Source organism: Zingiber officinale, chromosome 5B (genome assembly GCF_018446385.1).
Source record: "Zingiber officinale cultivar Zhangliang chromosome 5B, Zo_v1.1, whole genome shotgun sequence".
Classification (NCBI taxonomy): domain Eukaryota; kingdom Viridiplantae; phylum Streptophyta; class Magnoliopsida; order Zingiberales; family Zingiberaceae; genus Zingiber; species Zingiber officinale.
In genome coordinates this window covers 121,779,730-121,800,513 of record NC_055995.1, presented here as the reverse complement: position 1 = coordinate 121,800,513, position 20,784 = coordinate 121,779,730, and the positions used below count along the sequence as shown (strand labels likewise).

Here is a 20,784-nt window from a genome sequence, read left to right as displayed (position 1 = left end):
AATTAATTAATCAATTAACTAACGATTTAATAAGCAGGCGGAGAAAAGAGGAAGTAAGATAGGAAACGATCACGCATTTTGTGGGAGAGAGCCCTTCTTTGTCGCGCCGGCGAGGCGGATTCGCCCGATCCGTCGCTGCCTGAACGTCCGAGGATGTCTTCGGATCTGCTGCGTGAAGATGCAGGCCACCGCTACGTGAAGATGCAGTCGGAGCCGTCGGCGTCTCCGTCGCCGTCGCATTCGTTCCGATTGCCGGATCAGCCGCGGATCTTCAACGAATTGCCCGTGGCGGAGATAGTCTCCGTGTCCCGACCCGATGCCGGCGACATCAGCCCCATGCTCCTCACTTACACCATCGACTTCCATTACAAGCAGGTGCCTCTCTACGTCGTATTGCTTCACCCTTTTCTCCCCTGATTCGGATGTTACTGTAAAAGAAAAGAGGACTTGCTAGATTGTTTATTTGCAGGTGTGAGTTGTTGTATAATCTGTGATTTGGGGCTAACCATTTGGGTCGATGATGATATTTAACGATTCAAAATTGCGTCTTTGGTTTTCCGTTTACTCCTTTACTGGATCGATGTTAAAATTGTCGATCAGATGTGTTTTGGTGGACTAATGGTATCCATACTTCGAATTTGCGGAGTAGTGTGACTTTTTTTTTTTCACTTTGATTGATGATACGACGGGAAAAGAGAAAAGTGCTTGGGGATTTTAGAATATTCGTTTAGTGTTGGAAGAAACAAAAGTTCCGGCATGTCTGATTTACTGTTGAAATATCCGAATATGCATTTTCTTCAAGGATAGATAGGGCTTCTTTAGTATCTTTCGTTAGAGCGGGAAGCATAGTATATACATTTGTCTCTCCCATTTTGTTACACTATTAAATTGATTGAGGATTTTGTTTCTTCTCACGGTTGCGTAATCCTCCAACACTATTTGGTTGCATAGATATTTAAGGGAAACTTCACTCCCCTATGTTTTCCACTTTTCTACAATTGGTCTCTCAAAGTTATAAAAGTGTCAAGTTTACCATAATGTTTGTGAACCCTTGTCACTTTTTCCCTACACTCTATCCATTAGGATTCATGTACAACTACCTAGCCTGAAATGTGTTTATTCTGGCAAGAATAAGCAAGTGCAACATTTTTCCTTTCACATTTCTCATAGGCTTTTAGAATGGCATATGTGCCTGATTACAGATAACCCTGAAGATTCTGGCTTGGTGAATAAAGTGGCGAAAATTTGCAACCTGTTGGGACACAAGCGGAATTTTTTAACATCAGGGTGGAAAAATTCAAAAACTAGCAATCATAGGGGGAAGGGAGAATTTCCCCTGACTTCACTTGTTTTTCACTGTTATCATTGGAATAACTTTGATCCCTTGTAGTCCAATTTACTTAATTTGACCAAGTTCCTGTTAAAAGTCCGGGACATGAAAATTTGGAATACTCTCATGTAGGTTTTGTCACATTTTTGTGAGGAACACATGTATGCTTAACAGTAATACATAACTACTAAAGAATCAAATTTATATTCTTAATGTAGTGTTGGAACAATTTAATTTGAACTAGCAGTGCTTTTTTCCTACCATCTGGATTACCTTAGTTTCATATTAGTTGATAGTTCTTTATTGGTATTAGCCTATGATTCTTAAAACACCAAAATACACATTGATAAAATAAAAATCAATATCTCTAATGCTTCATGTACCTTGTTCGCCAATTGAATACTATCATTACCATCAACTGGTGTTAGTTCCTATTGTTTTAGGTTAGCTATATGAATCTTTATGTCACTAGTAATATTCTAGCTGAATGTACTTTTCCTATTAATTTTAATTTTTTTTGGTCCATTGTATTTTGTCTCCAGTGGGATAACATTCACATAATAAATCTTGTGTCTTCATTTGTTTCATTGTTTTGTCTTTCTTTTTATACTACTTTGTTTTCCGAATTATTGATTGGCATTGGCTTGAAGCTCTTTTATACATATCATTCTAGGGAAATTGAACTTCATATTCCACAATAGTTGCATTTATATTCCTGCAAATAAAATACTTTGGATTCTGCAAATACAATGTATGATCATTTTGTTGTTTCATATTTGTTTTGCTCATCAAAACACTTAGTATGCTATTGTTGGAATTTGTTTGCTTACTTTTTTTGCAATGACGGTTTTCAAATATCTAGGCATTATCTATGTTACTTTATCAGTTTATCATACTATTGTGAATATTTGAATGTAAACGATCATCTATTGTATTCGTCATTTATTAACTTCTGTAATTTGTTAAGCAGTTCAAATGGCGCTTAATAAAGAAAGCTTCACATGTTCTATATCTACATCTTACTTTGAAAAAGCGAGCGTTTATTGAGGAATTTCATGAGAAGCAGGAGCAGGTGAATCTATTATTTTAACCTTTTTTTGCACTCATGTATGCTTGTTTCGTCTCATTGTTTCCACATTATTAGTTTTCTTTGTTATTACTTTGGTTTTTGCCTTATTAGAGGTCAGAAGTAAAATTTTGCAAGTTATGGTGGTTCCCAAACTATTTATATGCTTTCAACTCTATCTTAATACAATTTCCTTATTACTCTTTCTTTTAAGTTTCATTATTTTTATTTATTGTGCTGATGAACCATCTTATATTATTTCATAGAAGGGGCAAATCTTTTGTAGCAAAAAAAAAAAAGTCTACTCATTTAGTTGTGCTTCATATATACATTATATGTGTCTTTGTTCACATTATTAGAAGGTGTTCTTCAAAGTTCTATTTCTCATTTCTGCTTTTATTCCTTTCTCTGCTCAAAATGAAGGTATCTGGACACCAGAATCCACATGTGTTTTATTTCAAATGAAATTTGATATTATTTTCTTTTTTATAATGAAGGTTAAAGAATGGCTTCAAAATCTTGGTATAGGGGATCATACAACTGTTATGCAAGTTGATGATGAAGCGGACGATGAGCCTGTTCCTTTACTGCAAGAGGAGACTTTATCAGCACGGAAAAGGTGATTATTGGCATTCCTAATCTGAGTCCTTGCTAATACTTTGTTGAATGAGAATGCTAAAATAATTAACAGATAAGTTGTTATGGTTGTTTATTCAAATAGTTTTGTATCCCTAAAAAAAATTAACTTTCCTTCCTGACAGCTGTGGAGTGACCAGAATAAGTACTGGTTATGTTGAACCTTTTTCTTTTGTTTCAGATACACTAACAGATGATTGTAATAGTAATTCAGATAATAAAAACATTGTTCAGATACAAAACCAGAATAAGTACTGGTTATGTTGGACTCTATCTGGTTGACTATCTTTGATAATGTCTAGGATATAAAAAAACATTCATGATATATTGGTTGTCAAGTTGATAAATATGGATGGATTCTTGCATGAACATTTTTTAAAAATATAAAAAATGAACTAATATAATTGATGGTCGTTGGAATATTGGATTAGAATGATATTCGAGATAGTACATTTTAGAACACTAAAACATGACGTTATTTAGTTGTACTTAGCGTGGTTTAAGATCTTAGTCCAGTGCTAATACTTCTTGGTCGGGCAAGTATGGTACTGCTACTTCACCTTACCTTACCGGCCCATTGTAGGGGAATACAACTAGGTATGGGCGAGCATGAACCGGTTGATTTTCCTTATTTGGCACAACATATTACTAGGTCTTGAGAATTTTTCTTTTCAATGTAGCATTATAGATGTTAGGATGCTTTATATGTTCCTCATCTCACCAAACTTGAAATGCAAAAATTCATCTTTATGTTCAAATAACTCTCACAACTTGCTCGCCATTGCACAGCTGAATTATTCTTTGGTTAATAACTCTATATACTCCTTTTCTTAAGTTCTTACAAACTAGAAAATTTCATTTCGTTGGGCCCAAATGAGGCCTCAAAACTATTCTTACACATTTTTCTTTCCTCCAGAGATGTGCCTTCTAGCGCTGCATTTCCAATTATTCGGCCTGCACTAGGGAGACAACATTCCATTTCTGACAGGGCAAAAGTGGCTATGCAAGGTTATTTGAATCATTTTTTGGGGAACTTGGATATTGTGAATTCTGAAGAGGTACTTAACTGAGTCTGAGTACCCTAAATGTCTATAACAACATAAAAGCAAATTATGCGGATGGTGTGAATGAATCAATCATATATTGGAATTGGAAAAGATCTAAGGAAAAATATTTTGTTTATAAATATGATCTTATGACTGATAATATGAACTTCTAGATTTTGGATATTTGCTGCTGAGTTATTCCAGTTACTTGTCTGTTTGTTAGATTGATTAATATTAATCATTTCCTAGGCTTGATGCATCAATTTGGATATTCTCGTGACATTAAATTATACATTGAAAATGTTTTACTTTTATAGGAGTGCCTTCAAGGCTATTCTCTTTATCTTTCATTGATTTTGAAGCACATTTTGGTTCCTGAGATTGAAGCTTATCGAGTTGCAATATATTTTGGTGTTCATTGTTTCTTTCTTATGCAGCAATTGTACAAATTTTGCAGGTTTGTAGGTTTTTAGAGGTCTCAAGGCTATCATTTTTGCCTGAGTATGGACCCAAGCTAAAAGAAGATTATGTTATGGTGAGACATTTGCCAAAGATTCAAAATGATGATGATGGAAAATGTTGCTCTGGCCACTTGTTTAGTTTTTGTAATGGCAGTTGGCAGAAGGTATCTATTGTAATCAAGTTAATTGTAATATTTTAAATCATGTGCACAAATGGGAATCCTAACACCTCTGTAGGTCTGGGCTGTACTGAAACCAGGATTCTTGGCTTTACTGGAAGATCCTTATGACACAAATCTTTTGGACATTATTATTTTCGATGTACTTCCTTCTTCAGATGGAAATGGGGAAGGCCGTGTTCTTTTAGCAAAAGAGACAAAGGAACGCAATCCTCTCCGCTTTGGCTTTCAAGTATGCTAGCCCTTAATTTTATTTCAGTTTGTTTCTCGTTCCTGCTTTTCCTGTCAAACTGCTTGTCTGGTGTCTACTTTTAAACACAAAGGCAACCTGTTCAAGTTCAATGTATTGCCATGCTAGTCATGATTGCATTATCGAGTTAGCTTTCTCGTCCAATTAAATTTGCATGAAGTGCAAAACAAAGGCTTTGTTTCTCCAATAGAATAATCAACAATAACAGGAAATTTTCAACTTAGGAATCCATTCACTTGTACGTTTGTTGTGATGTGGATGTTCTGGATAACTCCTATATAATATATATGAATTCATCATCCTTTTCAGCTTCTTCTATGTAGGGTTCGAATCTTTTAGCCTTGTTTGGTGACCTAGAATCAAAAAAGGGAATGGAAGGAAAAGAATAGGAATATAACTTGGGTAAAAGTTAATTTTTTTTTATAACTATTCATCTCAAGGTTTAAAATTTTGAGCTGAGTTGAAGTTTTGATTTATGACCGGACCGATATGATTTCGGTATCGTATCATGTCATGTTGATATGGTTTCGGTACTTTTTAAAATATAAATATATTAATTAAGAAATATTTTTATTAATATTTGATTATTATAGATACTTATTATCGAGTTATCTTTGAGTTATTGAAAGTTGAGTTCAAATTTTGATATTATCTTGTAAAATATCAAAGTTCATAACGTAGAAATGGCAAGTAGATTTAAATTGAATTGAATTTAGATTTATTTTAATCGATTTAAAATTAAACTAAATTTATATATAATAATTTAATTCTAATATATTTTATAAAGTTAGAAATTATATTATATATATATATTATTATATTTTTTTTCTGAGAATCCATTTCTATTTACTTTATGGAGAGATAGAGGGAAAAAAATTAACCATCGTTTAAGACTAATTTTTTTCATGGATAGTTAGATGAAAAAAATTAACCATTGTTAAAGAGGTTTTTTCCTCTCTATTTACCTTCGTGGACGGAAGGAGAAAAAAATTAATAACAAAGGAGGAAAAAAATTAAGGAATCAAGGCGAAAAAAAATAAAAGAAAAAAATAAGGAAAGGAATTTAAATTAACAGTTAGAAATAAAAAAAATAGCTAAATAAATTTTAAAAGATTAACAAAATAAAAAATGTAAAATAAATAAATTTAAATAACAATTGGAGACTTCACGGCGGTCTCCGCGAGGTCGTGACGGCCTCCGTGATGCCTTGAGGTCGCGGTTGTCTCCGTGACCTCATGATGGATGCCATGAAGTTGCGGCTTCATCTGCGACACCATGCTAGTGCCTGTCCACAGGCGGAACGAAAATTTGTTCCTGAGCCGACCAACACAACAGGATATTTGAATCCATGATTCATTTGGAATTGGGATGCACACTAACTAGATAAGTTCTAAAATCTGTATTTTTAAGTGCATTAGTAATATGCATACTACTTTGGTTATCTATTGGGATGTACGCTAACTATATAAGTTCTAAAATCTGTGTTTTTAAGGTGCATTAGTAATATGCATACTACTTTGGTCATCTATTTCATGCCATCCGTTCTCAGATAGGCAGTCTTCAAATTATTGACAAAAATTATAAGATAACTTCAGATCAGATGAATTTATATTGCTCAATAAATTTCAAGATCATACGGGGTCATTTTAAAAGATCTGATAGAAATTTTTGTACTTGTTTCATCTTTTGTTCGTAGTGTTTATTTTCCCAATCTTGAGTAGCCAGATGGACATTATCTATTAATGTTTTTTCATATAAGAATTGTTTGTATTATTAATATAACTTTGATAGATAGGAACTTTTACTATCCTATACTTGTGAAGAACAATAATTTATAACTCCTCAACTCATTTAGACATATTATGAAAAATTCAATGATGTTGCCATGTGACCAAAAGGTCACGGGTTCGAATCCTGGAAACAGCCTCTTGCAAAAAGCAGGGTAAGGCTGCGTATAATGGATCCTTCCCCGGGACCTCGCATGGTGGGAGCTTCGTGCACCGGGCTGCCCTTTATGAAAAATTCAATGATCCTATTTATAAAAAAGTGTTCAAATAATTTTTTAAAACACTGATAAAGGGAAAATAAAATAAAAAGTACTAACAAATACATAATAGTCTCATGATGAGAACTTCTCCCTTTTGTTTTTTACTTTTATAAATCATAAATTGCTAAAATTGATGGAGGACAAGAGTAAGGATAATCTAACTCTTTAGTTTATAATTGCTTAATTTAAGGAGAGTAATGCTTTCTGTGGATCTAGGGACAAATCTGAATCTTCTACGAATACAGTATTCAAATGAGTTTCTCAATTTTACAATTGGATGTAGATTAATATGCTTTTAATTGAGTCTTTTAATTTTATGGTACTTGATTAGCCTAAATTTAGATGCATATAGAACATTATTTTTTGTAAAATTGTAAATGTCCCAGAAGATAATTTCAAACTAAATTATTTTAACTAAATTCTAACTTATGTTGAAATTCAGAAGTTGAGATGTCACGTGGAGGACATGAAAGGGGAAAGAGATTTTAAAATGACTAATATTAGGTGGTTTATTTCATAATAATTAGCATGAGGCATGAACTTTAGTTTTTAATTTATGAAAGAGCACTAAAGAAATTCTTAACTTGACAAACACTTAACATTTGGATTACACATTGCACAATGCATTTTGTTATTCATTGTGATGCTAAAAATTCTAATTGGCATAAACATCACAAATATAAGAGGCCAACTCTTTGTTCATAGCTTATAAATCTATATATAGGTTGGTTGAGATGAGATTTGCATTTTTCAAAACAACCATTAGTCTAAACTAGACAAGTTGAATAGATTAGACTGGAAGTTGCAAGGAGTAGAGGAATACCAAAGATAGGTCTATTTAAGATAACAAAAATGACATAATTAATATGAATAATGCTAGTGATTACAATTCAGCAAAGAGAAAAGATCCATATAGCTGACCCCGAATTGTTGAGATGTATTTGGCTTGATGATAGTGGTGAAAAAGGTGTTCAATGGAGTAAATGCAATGCCATCTTCAATGTTGATCTCAATCTTGTTTTTTTTTAAAAAATAATCATGTAAGAAGAATGAGTTATCTATGTAACTGGTCAGCAAAAAAAAAAAATTGTCATTCTTTTCTATCAAAATATGAAAATTCTCATTTTGAGGTTAAAAAAAGCCTTGACTGTTTTGGATAGCCTAGCATATAAGACATGGTTTCATGAGCAAGGGTTTCTTTGTGCTACTAGACTGTTTCTGTTAAACATGCTTGATTTGTTTTGGTATTCAATGTTGGTTGCTTTCAAGGAAAAGAGAAAAGGTATAAGCCTCTTCAAATTTCTCAATGTGAAAAATACATAAAGAATTTTGGTGAAATAGTTTCATTCTCATCCTCCTAGAATAGCTTTTGAAATAAACCAACCTTAAAGTTCTCATATTACTAGGATTTTAAACAATAATTATCTTGATACATGAAGAACACCTTTCTGATTATCTATGGCCGTCTATCCAACCTGATCAGGATTTTATTTTTCATCATTTCCATGGTTGGTGAAAATATGATCTTGCTAGGATATTCATGAGATATTCAACTTTTTTTCTGAACATATTTGAGTTAAACAGTTGCCTAAATATTTGATTCAAGTAGCTTACTGTCATCTGGTAACACAAGGCAATTAGCATTTTACTGAAAAAAAAATTGTAGACATCCTGGTTATTAATGATATCAAGATTCCTGCATGTCTAATAAAAGTTTCTTTCACAAGATATCTTGTGGGAATCGTACTGTAAGTATAAGGATGAAAAGTAATGCAAAAGTTAGGGATTGGGTTGCTGCAATAAATGATGCTGGGTTAAGGCCTCCGGAAGGGTGGTGTTATCCTCACCGCTTTGGTTCCTTTGCACCACCAAGAGGTTTAACTGAAGATGATAGTTATGTTCAATGGTTCATTGATGGCAAAGCTTCTTTCGAAGCAATTGCTTGTTCAATCGAGGATGCGAAATCAGAGGTACAAAGGATTTTTAAAGGTTAATGCCATTTACTATTAGGTGGCATTTTTTATTGTAATTCAGAATTTTGTATCAACGGAAGTCCATTGCAGATATTCATTACTGGCTGGTGGTTGTGCCCCGAATTGTACTTAAGACGCCCTTTTAGTGTTCATGGATCTTCACGACTTGATGCGATGTTAGAGGCAAAAGCCAAACAAGGTGTTCAGGTACATTCTGAAACATTTCTTTCAAAAGAATCTTCAAATTTCTTCTTTTGGAATGTTCTAGTAATTTTGTTATGGCGAGTTGAGTCCATAATTGATGCTTTAATTGAACTTTCAAATGGTAACATCTAGTTTGTATACCATGCTCTAAGAATTTGGTTCTCCATTAAATAGAACTATAGTCTTGTGGTCTTCTTTCCTCAACCATTTCAAGTTTGTTTCTTGTTGCTTATTTTCTACATTTTATTGGCACCTTATACTCTTCAATTTAAATTAACTCACCCTTCATACTTTTAGTACATGTAATCTGAATATGTATCAAGGCATGCTAACTGATCCTACCTTTCCTATTTTGAACATACAAGAAAGAAATATTTTCATGTTTTTGTTTGAATGTTGTAAAGCATGGACTGAAAAATGGGCTTCTGTATGATATTTTCTGTGTGATAGATAGTATGGTAAAGATTTTAAACTATATGATATAGTTCAGTACGTATGTATGCAATGTAATTTTTCTAGAATTTCCATGTTTGTTGGTATGATATTTAATCACACTTTAATGGTATTAATATCTACTTGGAATTCTTTATTCATCACAAAACAATCATATGAAGTAAATCATTCTTTCATTCACTCATATCCTTTAATGAGGTTAGCTTGTTCTTATCATATTATAAATTTGCCAGATTATTGTTTGTATTGTAGTCCTTAATTTAATTAGGTATTGGTTTCTAACTATCAAAATCATTTAAACATATTTCATTTTATATCCGTCGTCAAAAAGATCAATCAAGAGTCAAGTAAAAGTTATGCTGGTTATCATGCAATCAATCAAAATACTCTACCAACACAATGAAGAAGCATCATATCCACAATGAACTAATTTATTTGCATGTATCTGGCAGTGGATATTGTTTCTTCATGGATCTTTAGAAGCAGGAGGCATGTTTCATTCAGTTAAGGAGTTATGAGAATGTATGCGCGCGCGCACACACACATTGCAGAAATATTGCTTGAATAAATGAAAAGTCATCTGTTTGTTTCCTCAGAATACTATATGTATTAAGTGGAGATCTTCCATTTCTTTTCTACAAACTGACACTAGTTATTCCACAATTCATGGCATCTCATCAGATAACTAACATACATGTCCAAAAAAATTAGCATGTCGTACCTTTAACTAATTAACCTTTTTATTCGTGGGTTTAGCTTGCCTGCAATTGACAACATTCTCTTTCATAAAATGTAGATACATATTCTTCTTTACAAAGAGGTTGCTCTTGCTTTGAAGATTAACAGCGAATACAGTAAGAGAAGATTACTGAACATCCATGAGAATGTAAAAGTTTTACGCTATCCAGATCATTTTTCAAGTGGTGTTTATTTATGGTATGAAACCCTTAAATTGTTTTATCTGCTTGATTATGGATAACTTTGTCTTGCTGATTCTATGGTGTGTCTATACTGCTTCATTTACAAAATAGGTCTCATCATGAGAAAATTGTTATTGTGGATAATCAAATATGCTTCATTGGAGGGCTTGATTTGTGTTTTGGACGCTATGACAACTTTGAACACAAAGTAGGTGATTTCCCACCTCTTATGTGGCCTGGAAAGGACTATTACAACCCTAGGTACTTTTTATGCTTTGATTCTTAATCAAATTAAATAATGCCCACTCTGGTATATTTAATTTGATAATTGATTATTGTTCTGCATTTTGACAAAATCTTTTCTCTGTCTCTTTCAATTAGGGAATCAGAACCTAATTCTTGGGAAGATACTATGAAAGAAGAATTAGATCGTGAAAAATATCCTCGAATGCCTTGGCATGACGTCCAGTGTGCTCTCTGGGGGGCACCCTGTCGTGATGTTGCAAGGCATTTTGTTCAGCGCTGGAATTATGCTAAGGTTGTTTCATGTTACTTGAAAGGAAGTTTTTGCTTCCAACTTTTGCTGTTCTGACTCCATTTGGAAATGGTTTTTTTCCTAGAGAAACAAAGCTGCAAATGAGCAAGCAATTCCCTTGCTGATGCCTCAGCATCACATGGTTATTCCACATTACATGGGAAATGGTGGAGAAGTCGATGTACGAAACAAGGAACAAGTTCAAAATCACAAAGATGCTAAAAAGACAAGGTCATTCCCTTCGTCTACATCATACCAAGATATTCCACTGCTATTACCACAAGAACCTGATGGGCTAGAAGCAGCAAATGATAGAGAAAAATATGTGCTGGAAAATTCATGTGGTCTTTTGGATAATCGAAATAGAGCCAACCAGAATCAACCCTTTCCCTTGAGGAGAATCAAAGTTGAACATCCTATTCAAGACATGCAGATGAAAGGTTTTGTTGATAACCTTGGATCTCCCCAACTAGAGAGGGGAAACCATTATGATGTGATCGCCCCACCTCAAAATATGGATGAGTGGTGGGAAACACAAGAGAGAGGCGATCAAGTTGTGTCTGCAGATGAAGCTAGACAAGTTGGCCCTCGCACACTATGCCGTTGTCAGGTTGGTGTAATTGAAGTTGCATAGAAGAGACTATTCTACATTATACATAGTTTTTCTTAACAATAGATTTCAACTTTTAGTTTTTTCTTCTGAGACTACTTGGAGAAATAGTTTGTTTTCTTGAATTTGTTACCTGGAATCTCTCTTTCGGAAAGTATGTTTCTTCTGTTGAAGCAAAATAAAGCATGCATTGATTTCCTAGACCTGTAGGATATGAACCAAATTAGATGTTTTGTATGATTGCAGTGCCATCATTTCTATCTATAGGTATTGCAATTCATTCATATGTTTGAAAATTTCTCTATACATTTTAAGTAATTCCCTAGCATTTCATGGCAACTTATGGTACTTGAATAGGGTTAGTTATAAGTTGATGGTTTGTTGAGATTCTCAATTCTGTGCCATTTAAAAAATCCTAAAGTGTGAGCTTGTTCATTGGAAAATTTATATTTCTTTTTTAAGTGATTGAAATTAGCATGTTTGTAATAAGGGGAGGAATGATGAGCAATAAGAATCTATAGTACAACTAACCACTGAGTAACTTGAATGAGACGTACTGTCTGACCATTATTGTAATTGTACCAACTTTTGATCTTCTGCTTAATATGTCTCACAAATATATTATAGCTTCAGGGCTTGATGTCATGATAACCTTATCTCATGTTAGGAATCAACATTAGTAAAATGCATAGAAACAACAAACATGCAAATCTGCGACCTTGTTCTCTTTTATGATCCTTCCAACTTTCAGGTTTAAATTGCTAGCAGGGATATCTAAAACTAATTACTTAACCTTGCTTCTGGGTATGTGAAAAATATCCTTCTTCATTTTGATATTCGTTTAGTTCAATTTGTTATTAAGAATAGGGGGAACTCGTTAAGTAGTCACACAGTTAGATTTCACAGTTAAGCTAGCATTTGAGAGAATACCTATTTCAATCATCATGTGATTATCCTGCTTATATTTGTTTAACTGTGCTGCAATCCTAGACTCCTAACATATGAATTGGAAGTAAAAATTACATGGGAGACCTTTTGTGGAGTTGAGCTCACAATTATATTTTTGTTTATTTTTTACATTCTCATATAATATATAGCATGTAGGATGTGTCTGGTGGCATGTTTATCGAGTGTTTACTTAGATGAATGCAGTCATTCTCTTACTTTTTACTGATTTCACTGGTTACAGATCATTAGAAGTGTAGGTCAATGGTCAGCTGGAACAAGCCAGACTGAAGAGAGCATTCACAATGCCTATATTTCCCTTATTGAAAAAGCAGATTATTTCATTTACATTGAGGTAGGAATTTTTTTCCTTTGGCAATGCTCTTGTTATAAAGATTTCCAACTAATTGTTTGCAATAGACCCATGGCTTTAAAAAGGCTTCAATGTGTAAGTGGCTACTAAGGTGTAATGTGAACTGCATAATTGTTTGCTACTAATTGTTTGAGGTGACTACCATATTTAGTAGCTTGTAACTTCTAAGGTCTTCTAAAAGACTTGCATATGCCTTTTGGATTCTGGAGAGAGAGAGAAGTATATATATGTGTCCCAACTCCCAACCACTCAAAAATTTCACCAACCTAATGCACCTAAACTGCATTATTCCAAATAAACACTTATTTCAATCCTAAATTGGCCAAAATGATTCAAATGATCCTGATTTGAACCTACGTGCAAGGTTTAAAATTTGGATCCGTGTCGAGGTTTCGGTCCTTGATCGGAACTATACAGTTTCGGTACCGTATCGTGCCGTGCCGATATAGTTTTGGTATTTTTTAAATATAAAAATATATTAATTAAAAACTTAAATATTTAACATAAATATTTAAAAAATAAACAATATAAAAAATAATCTTTTAAAAAAAGGAAAAGATATGAAAATAGATAAATAAATAAATAAAAATTTTATTATAATTTTTAAATTAAAATAAATGAAATATAAAATTAATTAGATAATTTTATTACGGTTTAATTAAGTCTCTTTAGATTATCTCCACCATAACTAGGAGTTGATTAAAAAAATGAACCTAAGTTTTAATTAAAAAAAAATCTGAAATCCGACACCACTCGCAAGCCCACACGACTTCAGTGCTATCGCAGGGTTACGCGACCAGCCATGGCCACGGGGATTGCATGACTCCTTCGGCACGACCACGTTGGTTGTGCAACCCCGGCCACACGATGCCTCCACGGCAGCAGCGGAAGGGTTATGCGACCTCTCCGCTACTGTTGCAGAGTGACCCCTCTGCTGTGACCACGGGGTCGCGCAACACGTCGCACCTGTCGTGGGTCTGGTGCCGGGGTCGTGCCGGTCGCCGAGCGGAACGAGACGTTTCGACCGTTTCGGCACGGCACTTTAAACCATGCCTACGTGATCCTCATCATGCTTACATGACAGATTCCTTTCAAAGCCAATCTCACTGCAGCTCTTCCCCTAAAACCTAATTTGTTGGTTCGAAGTTAAAATACAAAAATTTAAATACAATAAAATTTGATATCTATAAGTGCTACTAGCCTCCTTGAAGTGTTTTTTTTAATGAGCAGTTTGTTAAATGATGATCATGGCTTGTAGAATATAAATTCATAAAGCAAATTGTGATAGCAGAATAACTTGGTCATAAAGACTAGATTAAAGACACCCAAGAAACATGAGGAGGGAGGGAAAGATAAACAGGACAGAGTGGAACTCGTGGCTTTCTAAGTGCATATTATCCCTCATAAAAGGGAAGTATTTTCCTAATCATGTAGAGTTGATAGGAGTTGAAGCTCACTAAAAATCATTTCTCCTTCAGTATGTTGTACCTGTTTACAGTTTGTGACTTCTTGTCAAGTTGTCCTTCAAAACCATAATTAGCATAGCAGTCTACAAGACTTAAAAGTGTTCATTAGTTTTATGGGTCAAGAAAATTCCATCATTTGAAGGTTCTTTCTTGCTGGTATCTGTTGGTGGGCCCTTTATTGCCTGTTTACTTGAGTAGGTACATGGGGGGAAGAGGGATGGAGAGGAAAAAGGAGCATGATTTTTTATTTTATTTTTTGCCTTTTCTACTTTCCTTCTCCCTCTCTTCCCTCCTGTCCATCCACTTAAGTAAACAGGCTCTCAGTAAGTACTGTGGCATTTTGTACTATGATCAAATATTCTCTTTTCTTCTTTATTTTTTTAAAGCTTACCAGTTAATCCCTTTGATCATTAGTTGCTGCCTCCTTTGTTCAAATTCTTTTTCATGTGCCACTCTTTCTTCAAGGTTTTATATAAATCCATCCATACAAAAAAATATTGTTGTTATATATATTGGTTCATGTTTGCATTATATTTTGCTTATCTGTCAATGTATGGGAGTACCTTTTCTGAAATTGTTTATATTTTTTTCCCAGAATCAGTTTTTCATATCAGGGCTCTCAGGCGATGTGATAATAAGGAACCGTGTCTTAGATGCACTATACCAGAGAATTCTGAGAGCCGAGAGGGAAAAGATGTGTTTCAGGGTCATAATAGTGATACCCTTGTTACCTGGATTCCAGGTACCATATATTAATAATTTAGTTGTCTTTTCCTTGGTATTCATCTGACAACCTTTGTCCCAGGGTGGCATTGATGATGGCGGTGCTGCATCTGTGAGGGCAATAATGCATTGGCAATATCGAACCATTTGTAGAGGCCCAAATTCAATATTGCAGAATCTATATGACTTGATGGGTCCTAGAGCACATGATTACATTTCTTTTTATGGCCTTCGATCATATGGAAGACTTTCTGATGGAGGTCCTTTGGCGACAAATCAGGTGAAGATTTAATAGTCAACACTTTGAAATTATCATGTTTAATAATTCATTCTCACAGCAGTTGCTTATATCTGACATATCACTCCCATAAGATAGATATGGCATCCAATCTGTAGGCTTTACTGAACGCAATCTGTAGACCTAACTGAATGCTCTTATCGTTCATGTGTCCTTGTTGAATTTGAGAACTGATTGGATTTGTCATCAAATTGTGAGTGATACAACTTAGGTAAGCAAACTTATGACATGCTGTTGCTGAGCATCCATGGCTAGAAGCTCAACATACCTTGACCATGCACATGCCTTAGGCATGATGAGTCAGCCCCTGCATTGGCCAATCATCTGCCAGTGTCCCAAAAATGCCTCATATACTCTTCTAGTGTAGATTATTGATTAATATTGAAAATGAAATAACTGGATTTAAATTACAAACATCTTAATAACATTCTATTTTTTTTTTGAAAAATCTGTTGTTATATTCGTGTATTCTTAGTTTCACAAAAATGATATCTATCTTTACCTAATTATCAATAAAAATGTAGATCCGCTACATTAACGGCCCCCCTAGTGCCGGCCTCATGGATATGGAGGGAGGTACAACCTAATTATCAATAAAACATGCACAGCCTGGTTATTACAAAAAAGCAAATAATTATATTGGGTACTGACTATATAATCTGATCTAATTCTTAGTGACAAGTTATTCAGCTACATTGAATATTTGTTTCTTGAGGCAATTATTGATATGTATTACTGTCATTGTGCTTTATATCCATCGGCATGTAAAATATGCTTCTATTGAAACTTTTGCATCCACAATTTTTATATTCAATTTCAGTAGCAGGAAAGAACTCTTTTTTAACATTTTTTTTTCCACTTTTTGAAAAAAAAATCTTGTTCCAAAGTTCCTAAGTTTTGGAATTCGTTCTTTCAGATATATGTACACAGCAAATTGATGATAGTTGATGATCGGGTGGCATTAGTTGGTTCAGCTAACATAAATGATAGAAGCTTGTTAGGATCTAGAGATTCTGAGGTATCCTTCTACTTTAATATTTGCCTTTCTAAATTAATAAATATTCATTTGCACAACATATGCTAGAGCATTTATGTTACCTGTATGTCTCTGGTCAGATTAGTCAAATGCTTTGGTTGATTTTCTTATATTCTTTTAAATGCTAACTTGTAGATTTCATTCTATTATCTCTTTTTTTTTAAACATTGTATTTGTTTGATAGTTAGAAGGGGAGCCTTGGCGCAATGGTAAAATTGTTGCCATGTGACCAAAAGGTTACGGGTTCGAATCCTAGAAACAGTCTCTTGCAAAAAGCAAGTAAGGCTGCGTACAATGGATCCTTCTCCGGGACCCGTATGGCGGGAGCTTCGTGCACCAAGCTGTCCTTTTTTTTGGTATTTGTTTGATAGTTGTTTTTCTACATACCAGTCAGATTGTCTAAATCTAGTGTAGTGGTCTGGGCCCAATTGGAGGATCGAATGAGAGACTCTAAACTGCTGTCAATAGACAGGAAGAACAGGTTTATTCCTCAGAAAGGGTAAGTTTGGGGCTTCCTGCTGCTTCCTCTGGCCATGTTGTGCCTCATTCGTAGAGTAGAGAATACGATGTTCAAGACGAGAGAAATGATAGAAATTACAATGGAGAACACTGTATATCTCGGACATATATAAGCACACCCCTTTACATTGTGTGATCACAATTGAATCCTTCCCTATAGTCACAAACAGGACACAACTACTACTCCTTCAAAATATTAACTACCCTACTAATTACTATTACTGCTGATAACTGTCATTTCCATCCACTTTCCTCCACCATAATAGGACATGTTTCTATTTTTCATGCATCATTCTTTTATAAACTTGAGTTTCCAAGTCACAATATGTGTTCACATTGGCATATAATATATATTCCTTGTTTTGTTTTGTGCTTCCACTTGTCCCTGTAGACTTGTTTCTTTACTGCGATTTACAATTATTCATAATCCTGGCACACATGCGAACTTCACCCACCATTTAATCATCCCAAAATGTATGGAAAAAGAACTTCCATGCTGCTCATTAGCTGAACTCTAAAGCTAGATTCTATATTTTCCCTAGATGAAGACAAGTTACTTTTTTACAAGATGTAAATTTTGTCATCCAACTATGGAGTTGGTGGGTATTCTGGAAAGCTTTACATCAGGAAAGCTTTACATCAGGAAAATGCTAGACCATGAATATTTAAAACATTATCTTCATATAGTCATAATTCGTGTAGTTATTAATAACTTAATCTAAGTAAGCAATTTTTAAGAAAACAATATACAATTATTATCAAAAAGGCCATTAATATAAAAATTGGTTACCAATCTAATAGCTTATGTTTTTGGAAAAGTTGCCAGCTTATTCTTTTAGCATGACGTCCAAAAGGTACCACATTTGAGATTATGGCCAACCTTGAAATGGTGTAGTGCATAGGATACGAGTCCATGCTTTGGCCCACCCCGTTTATCACTAGTTTGCGGTGTGATTTCAGGTTTTGTTTGTACCACTCTCTAAGTTCCATTAGCCTAACCTATTTCTGATCTTGCTTGGACTTAGGAGGGAATGTTAGACCATATATATATAAGTTGGTTGAGATTATGGTCATCCAACAAACACTGAACACGTGAAGTTAATCAACATCAAGTTAGAGCTCAAGGCCAGAAGATATGAATCTGGTTTTGTACCTGATAAAAGGTTTGCTTTGCAACTGATTACCTACAGAAATGTGCAACACCATATGCATCATGCAAACTGGACATGCTAAGTCAACCACATATATGGTCTGACTGCATGAGTGCATGTTCAAAGTGCATATGACAAAATGTGAGGGAGTTAAACTCTGCATACACACTTCTGGCCAAGCTTCCTTTTTATATTTTTGATTATTTTCCCTAGGCAAATATATTTTGTTCTGATTTTTATGTGGCTAATTATATTTTAATGAACTTTTGCCTTGCTCAGATCGGTGTTCTTATTGAAGATAAACAATTTGTTGAGTCATTTATGAATGGCAAACCATGGAAAGCTGGAAAGTTTTCTCTTAGCCTTCGCCTCTCATTGTGGCTGGAACATTTGGGTCTTCGTGCTGATGAAGTTAGTAGATATTTTCTGCTATTCTTGAAACTTTATTCTCTACCATGTGTACTATGGATGATCTTGTACCTACAGATCTCAACAACTTAATTTTCATTTTGAATTGTGAAATTATTTCTTGGCGTTCTTTTTAATTCTAAAGGTTCACATATATCCCACAATAGCACCTATTTTGATTTTTACTGCCTCATGCAAGATCAGTCTTCTTTATTGCAACTTGTCAATTTAGATATCTTACTGGACTGACAGTGATACAAAGTTTGAATATTGTACTTGAGCCACAGTCAAATAGAATATGCATAAGTTCTTGTCTTTGCTTTTTTTTTGTTTTTCGCAGATTAGAGATCTTGTTATGTTAGCCTTTTAAAACCTTTTTCTTTTCACAGATTAGTCAGATTAGAGATCCTGTCATTGAGGCCACATACAGGGATATATGGATGACAACTGCTAAGGTGAGAAAAGTGTATCTTCTTTCTTTCATCCAATTACTTGTTTGCTTTACTCCTGTATCAGTGCGCTACCATGCTCGTTATCATGAAGTTTTAGTCCAACATTAGTTATTGATTGTGTAATATTTTCTCTTTCCAAAAATATTGGAACAGAATATATTAGTCATTGTCATAATTAGACTATTTGTCTATCCTGGTACTCATGTCCGACATTCAGTCTGACAAACTCAAGCTGTATTGTGTGACCTGCCAATATAAAAGGTTGATCATCTCACTCCATTCTACATGGATCTTTGCTTGCACTCTCCATTTCACTTTATTAACTTTGAGAAATCATCTTTTATCATAACTTGAGTTCGTGATTAGTTAATATCTGATAGTTAGAGATAATTATAATCAATGAAACCTCAATATTGTCTTTTATTTTTTTATTTAATTTATTTATATCTTAGGGTTTGTTAAGGATGCATTTGTGCAGAAGAAATGTGAAATGTCAATCTTTCCTTTGAATAATTTAAAATGAACTATCATCATTATCAAGCTGTGTTTGAAAGATCTGTGATTTCTCCTTTTGCCCTTGCCTTGATAAAAGAGAATTTCCCTATTAAAGTATATTGCAAGCATGAAAGTCTTTTAAATGAAATTAAAGGGAAAACAAAAAGAACATTTAAATATGCATTAGCTGAGGGTTCTAATTATGACACAGGAATGACATTCCAAATTGGTAAACCTCTCTCGTCCCATGGGGTAATGTTGATTGCATGCAAGTTTGCTTGTTTTTTTTTTTCCCGACACCTAGCACAGAAAACTCTGACATCGGAAATTTGCACACTCCTTGTATCATTCATCATCCAGATACATACCATTACAAGATAGGGAGACACATTGTTCTCTTGCAAACTAGCTTATTATTACAAGAAAGGGGATAAAACTCTTGTTTGCCTTTAAAGAAAAAAAAAATGCATGTGTGCTTCTGATACTAGCTCTAACTAAAGGTAGTAAATCTGTTTCTGTCAGACAAACACAATGATATACCAGGCTATCTTTTCATGCGTTCCCAATGATCTTATCCACACCAGGTACAATCATATTCTCGAACATTTTTGCTCCAGCATCTCAGTTCTATTTTCACATTTCCTCTGAAAAATGATCAAATATGCAGATCTGCCTTCCGACAGAGCACTAATTATTGTAAAGAGAAACTCAGACATACCACCATTGATTTAGGAATATGTCCTGAAAAGTTGGAGACATACGAGAATGGAGATGTCAAAGACATGGATCCGATGGAGAAACTACAGATGGTTAGAGGTCACCTGGTTTCATTTCCTCTGGATTTTATGTGCAATGAGGATTTGAGGCCTGGTTTCAGTGAGGGCGAGTTCTATGCGTCCTCTCAGGTTTTTCATTAGCTTATGAACTTACATTCTTTTTCGATACACTGTATATTGTGTACCACAGCAGCCCATGGCTTGTAAATGTTCTCAACTTGTACGTGCAGGAGCAGAGTAAGCTATACATGATAGATAAATCATTCATTGATTTTTATAGGCTAAAGAATAAAAGCCTTTTCAAAATGACGGTCCTTTTGTTACCTGGGTTAATTTACCATTATAGCATAATTTTGATGTAATCTATCATTGATCTTGCATGATCGTCAAAATGTTGGAAAACATGCTCGATCTAGGCATTTTCCACTCGAA

At 34.3% G+C, this 20,784-nt stretch overlaps 1 protein-coding gene across 2 annotated transcripts; it reads left to right on the top strand.

Annotated features, from left to right (window-relative positions):
* Window positions 1–27: 27 nt before the first annotated feature.
* LOC121985697 (phospholipase D zeta 1-like) lies at window positions 28–20,658 on the top strand. 2 transcript variants are annotated; one of them, XM_042539297.1, is made up of 20 exons: window positions 28–375; window positions 2,301–2,402; window positions 2,894–3,015; window positions 3,949–4,090; window positions 4,536–4,703; window positions 4,777–4,950; window positions 8,743–8,985; window positions 9,079–9,195; window positions 10,442–10,581; window positions 10,677–10,826; window positions 10,947–11,103; window positions 11,186–11,710; window positions 12,900–13,010; window positions 15,090–15,236; window positions 15,300–15,497; window positions 16,432–16,533; window positions 18,501–18,632; window positions 19,019–19,084; window positions 20,099–20,160; window positions 20,244–20,658. In XM_042539297.1, the coding sequence occupies exons 1-20, from the start codon at window positions 154–156 to the stop codon at window positions 20,491–20,493; spliced, it is 3,330 nt and encodes a 1,109-aa protein (XP_042395231.1). In that variant the 5' UTR covers window positions 28–153; the 3' UTR covers window positions 20,494–20,658. The 2 variants fall into 2 exon arrangements, with proteins under 2 accessions (XP_042395231.1, XP_042395232.1); XM_042539298.1 differs by lacking the exon at window positions 28–375 and having other exon boundaries at window positions 2,295–2,402; window positions 2,925–3,015.
* The last annotated feature ends 126 nt before the right edge of the window (window positions 20,659–20,784 follow it).

Bases quoted from the DNA above. Each gene is read 5' to 3' on its own strand.
- LOC121985697 (XM_042539297.1), top strand. From the start codon at position 154: ATGTCTTCGGATCTGCTGCGTGAAGATGCAGGCCACCGCTACGTGAAG. The intron at 9,196-10,441 runs GTACATTCTGAA...CATAAAATGTAG, and splicing joins AAGCCAAACAAGGTGTTCAG to ATACATATTCTTCTTTACAA. The intron at 15,498-16,431 runs GTGAAGATTTAA...TCGTTCTTTCAG, and splicing joins GTCCTTTGGCGACAAATCAG to ATATATGTACACAGCAAATT.